The 5,207-nt window shown below is 52.0% G+C and overlaps 1 protein-coding gene across 1 annotated transcript; it reads left to right on the forward strand.

The window, feature by feature from the left end:
• Window positions 1–1,353: 1,353 nt before the first annotated feature.
• LOC132536567 (E3 ubiquitin-protein ligase SH3RF3-like) lies at window positions 1,354–1,848 on the forward strand. The gene has a single exon (XM_060184584.1). It carries the CDS (start codon window positions 1,354–1,356, stop codon window positions 1,831–1,833), a length of 480 nt encoding a protein of 159 aa, XP_060040567.1. The 3' UTR covers window positions 1,834–1,848.
• Window positions 1,849–5,207: the final 3,359 nt, after the last annotated feature.

A 5,207-nucleotide genomic window follows, 5' to 3' on the forward strand; every position in this document is an offset into this window, starting at 1 on the left:
TTCCTTCCAGCTCCACCCAGGATGGGTCAGAAGTGGGTTCATTATTCTTAATAGCTGAGTAGTATTCCATTGTGTATATAGATCACAACTTAGTCAGTCATCTGTTGTTGGACACCTGGGTTGCTTCCAGGTTTTGGCTATTGCAAATTGTGCTGCTGTGGTCCACTTCTAGTCTTCTGAGAGTTTTCCAGACTGCTCTTTATAGGGGTTGGGCCAATTTACATTCCCACCAGCAGTGTAGGAGGGTTCCTTTGTCCCCACAACCCCTCTAGCATTTGTTGCTGCTGTCGTTACTGATATATGACAGTCTCACAGGGGTGAGGAGGTATCTCATTGCTGTCTTTATTTGCACTTCTCTATCAGTGATCTAGAGCAAATAAGACAGCTGGACTAGAGTCCCTAGTCACAGGCCAGGCAGAGCTGCATTGCAGCCCTAGCCTGTGCGACCAACTGGGCTTCAGCCCCATGGGGCCTGCGGGGCCGGGGCGCTCAGCCGCCGCCAGGGGGCAGCGCGCAGCCGGGAATTTCACGGCCAGCAGCTGCCAAGCGGCCCCGCTGCCCGCGGTGCTCGGACGCACTTCCGTCACTCTGACGCTCCTGCAGTCCGGGCGCCAGAGGCCGAGCGCGGACCCCCCTCCTCTGGGCCTCAGGAGGAGAAAGAGGAGCGGGGCCCGAGCCTGTGCCGCCCTGAGCCCCCAGAACCCCGGCAGCCGCACGGCCCCGGTGGATGAGCGCGGGGCGGCCGCGCACCCACAGCGGCCCGGGAAGGGACCGGCCAGGGTTCCCGGGAGCCGTCGGGGAGCACGCCCGGGGGTGGCTGCGCCCCCAGCTGCTGGCCGGCTGCAGCACCGGCTCGTGCCCGCGGCGCCCAAACTTTGCTGCGCGGCTGCGCCCGAGGGCGGCCGGTTCTGAGGCTCCGGAACCGCTGAGGGGGCGCCGGGGCGGCAGAGGGGCCCCGCCGCGCCTGCGCAGGGGGCGCTTATCTTGCGGGGGGGGGGGCCCGCGGTGCCCGTGGGGAGGCGGCCCAGGCGCCCCAGCCGGGGGAGCCGCGTGGGGACGGGGCCTCCGCGCGCACCCCGCTAACGTGCCTGACCGCCAGGTCCGGCGGAGCCCCGGGAGGGGGCGACTCGCGGGGACTCCGGGCGCTGGGGGCGCGGGCGGCAGCTGCGCGGGGAGCGCGCACCGCGTCCCCACCTCCCGGGGGCCCGCCGGGTAGCGCCCCGCGGTCCTCGCCGCCAAGTGCGGCCCCGCGGGCGAGGCAGGTGCAGCCATCAGCCAGCGCCGCGCCCGAGACCCGGAGGCGGCGGGTCTGTAGCTCGGGCCGCTCCCCCGGCCGCCGGGCTTCCCTCCCCCATGCTTCTCGGCGCGTCTTGGCTGTGCGCGTCCGGGGCGGCCGCTGCAGCCCCGAGCGAGGGCGACGACGACCGGCCGGGCGGGGGTCGGGGGGGCCGGGTGGCCGGCGAGGACATGGACGAGTCGTCGCTGCTGGACCTACTGGAGTGCGCCGTGTGCCTGGAGCGCCTGGACACCACGGCCAAGGTGCTGCCGTGCCAGCACACCTTCTGCCGCCGCTGCCTGGAGAGCATCGTGTGCTCGCGTCGCGAGCTGCGCTGCCCAGAGTGCCGCATCCTGGTGGGCTGCGGGGTGGACGAGCTGCCCGCCAACATCCTCCTGGTGCGCCTGCTGGACGGCATCCGCAGGAGGCCCCGCGCCGGCTCCGGCCCAGGCCCCGGCAGCGCCCCGGGCTCCCCGGCCCTCCCTGCCGCGGGCAGCGCCATCGCCAGCCTGCGCGAGCTGACCGCAGCCAAGGTGGGTGCCTGCCGCGGGGCTTGAATGGGGCGGCGGGGAGGGGGGAGCACCAGAAGGAAGCCCGCTGTCACCCTGGCCTGCCTCCTCTTTTTGAGACTCCGGACGCACCCTCTATGGTCCTGCCAAGGGACGCACCCCCTATGGTCCTGCCAACTCTGGGTCCCCAGGCCCGGTGATCTGGCCCACAGTGAATTTGTCTGTTCTGAGCCCCTGGGTCCTCTCCATGGCAGACTTGTGACCCAGGGCACCTTGTCGGATGTGTGTCCGCTCTGCTGGGCACTCATCCCCAACTCCGGATCTCCGGACCACAGCTTCTCCTTCCTAACTTTAAGGCCTTGGGGGAGTTTCCATCTCCTCAGAAACAGCCTTTTCCCTGGGGCCTCTGGACTACCCCTACACGCACACTTGTCCTCCAGGGGTGATGTCAGCACTCAGCTTTAAGGGAGGACTGGGCTTAGGAAGGGCACTACTGGGGGTGGGAGGAACACCAGCTTACAAACTCCTTATATCAGGAAGGAAGTTCACCAGGAAGCTGGAACAATATTTGTTCAAGCACCCTCCAGGACTTGTCTGTCTGGAAGCCCTGCTTCTGTCCTGGTCTCTTATAGAGGGTAGCTACTTTCCCATGTGGCTCCTTTTTTTTTTTTTTTTGAATCACACAGTACTTAAATTCCTTCGAGTCTAGTTTCTTTTGTTCAGTACAGTGTTGTTATATTTTCACTTTGAACAAGATGTGATTTTTTTTTAGTGGCTCCTTATTTTAAATTTGCAATATTGTGTGTGTGTGTGTGTGTGTGTGTGTGTGTGTGTGTGTGCGCTGGCAAACAGGTGTACTTCTGTTAGAGTGGAAAGACTTTGGCTTGAGGGTTTTAGTGACCTGGCTTCAAGAGCTACATAGAAGGCATGGTTTCACACCCAGCTTGGGAATCCTTGCTGGAGGAGGTGGATAGCACATGCACGGGGTGCTCATTCAGTGAATTGCACAGTACTACAACATCTCTAAGGTTAGAAAAATAAGTCCTTGGATGTTGAATGTTAAACATCATACTTTGCCAAGCTGGGCTGTTCCTATGGGTCAGGAAGAATGGCCAGTCAACAGTCAGGGAATATGTATTGGATCACTGCTGAATAATTAAGTAGTTTTTCTTTGATTAATTCTGGTCACAGGTATTCTTGTTATAGATTTTTAGCCTTTCATTACTCGTCTTGCTGTCTTAATCTAAGGTGTTGCGGCAAGAGCCCTATATTTTGCAAAATAAATGGCCAGCTTCTCTTTCTTAGAGCATTAAGTGACCCTGAGAGGTAAGAAATTTTGGAGAACTCATGAGAAAGTCAGGCACTATTTCTTTTATCTGAGAGGGAAGAGGAAAAAGGAAGGATAACTAACAGATGATTTCACTCGTAAGTAAAATATAGATAATTTAAAACACATGAACTTGAAAAATATATAGAGTCAACTTATACTACGACCTTGGGAGAACTATGGTGGTTACTGTTGGGGGGGGGAGCAGAACTTAGATGGTGGGAGTGGTGTGGAATTATTCCTCTATCATCTTATAATCTTGTAAATCACTATTATCTTTTTAAATTTTCACTAATGAAAATTTAAAAAGATAATTACGTGATCCTTGTAATGATGCTCTAGTGGCACTAGGACATTCTGGTGACTTATTGATCTGCTCCTGCTTCCTCTTATGGGAGCCATGTTTGATCAGCAGGCTCAGAGGCAACCTCTGAACTGGGGAAGGCCATTGCTTAGAGGTCACTTCTGGCATCTATAACATTAAAAAAAAGCTATTTTTTGAATTTGTGACGTTTAGCAATGATGCTTAGTAAAATCAATTAGTTTTCTCTTGAATGTATTTTCAGATACTTATTGCTTTCTCTTATCAGGCTTTACCACTCTTTGGGGCTGGCTGAGTGAACTTGGGGACATATTTTCCTGACTTTCTATTGTGTTAATTGTGACCCTCAGTCCTTTATTTCCATGCCCATCTCTTAAAGATTGAATTCAGGCTCTTAGAAGAGCCCGAGTTACATCCAGTTTGACATTTGTTCATTTTTAGAGCAAACAAATATATTGGCCGTAAGGAATATGACATCATCTCTCTTTAATCATCATTGTGAGTCTCCTGGCCTACCAGAAGTCCAGCAAACTCTGTTTATATTATCACTTTGGGGTAATAGCATCTAGGTCTCACTGCATCCTGGAGGTTAGGGAAGTGTGGATAGGATGAGAATAGGGGCAGGGTTTGACATGAAGTTACACGTTAAACAAACCTATAAATCTGGAAGGCATAGCCATCAGCTGAAAATGACTTTCAAATAGGCTTTCCATACTTTGCCTTTCATTGGTGCTGCCTTCCCTCCCCAAGGCAAAGCGACTATTGAATGGACACTTGAGTTGTCGTTTGGCAAATGCCATATATGCCTATATATGCCTGTCGTTGTCTATTTTCCTGAAGAGAAGATAGATCTTCAGACTTTATTATGAGCAAACTGGAATGTCTATATTTTTAATTATATGGAGAAACATCTTCTTTGGGTAGAAAATGTTGATTCCAGTTTGATTCTATCTGTGATTCATGAAAAAAAAATTTTTTTTCTTCCAAAATTCTTCCTTTGGATCTTTCATGAGGACTTTTTTTTTTTTTTTTTTTGGTCCTTTCCAGAGTCACCTGGTGTCCTTTGATCTCTGGGCTCTGCTTTCATTGAGATAGGGTCTGCTTTGAGTCACTTACAGTCACTGCCCTGGAAGGTTCCTACTGAGTTACAAGTGCCCACAGCTGAGGTCAGAGATTCTGCTGCTGCCTGTTGGCAGATCACTGCTGTTCTGTGCTGCTGCTTTTGAGTGTTTCAGAGTCCTGCTGAACAGCCCTGTTTTAAAAGTATATTGCACATTTGCCAAATGCTTGCCAGGTTTCTCAGTCCAATTTGTTTGCTTCTTATTTGGTCTCTATAGTTTAACAAAGTGGCCCCTCCAGCCTTAAATTAACATTGATTATGCTTCTTCAGGGTTTAAATCTTTGTAAAAGGGGATTGTGACTCCAACTTTACTGACAGATTACTTTTAAAATATGCTTTACTCAAATGTATGGCATCTCTGACATTTTTCCCCTGAACGATTAAAAATATATCCCTTGCCTTGTATTTTGGCACATAAAGTACCTGCACTTTCCGGAACCATACTAGGTGAAGGGCTTGGGTTTCCACAAAGTTTTTGAGACAGGTTTAAAAAAAAATTTATTTTTTGCAATTTCTTGTGTATCAGTTCTCTAGATTCCACATAAGAGTGAAACCACCCTGTCTTTTATCTCTTTACTTATTTTGTCACAAGGGACACAATATCATCTCTTAGATTGCAAGGTAGTATACAGTATATATTCCATAACTTCTTT

This window comes from Erinaceus europaeus, unplaced genomic scaffold, assembly GCF_950295315.1.
Source record: "Erinaceus europaeus unplaced genomic scaffold, mEriEur2.1 scaffold_460, whole genome shotgun sequence".
Taxonomy (NCBI): domain Eukaryota; kingdom Metazoa; phylum Chordata; class Mammalia; order Eulipotyphla; family Erinaceidae; genus Erinaceus; species Erinaceus europaeus.

What these genes read in the sequence shown, in the direction of transcription:
- LOC132536567 (XM_060184584.1), top strand. Translation starts at nt 1,354, where the DNA reads ATGCTTCTCGGCGCGTCTTGGCTGTGCGCGTCCGGGGCGGCCGCTGCA.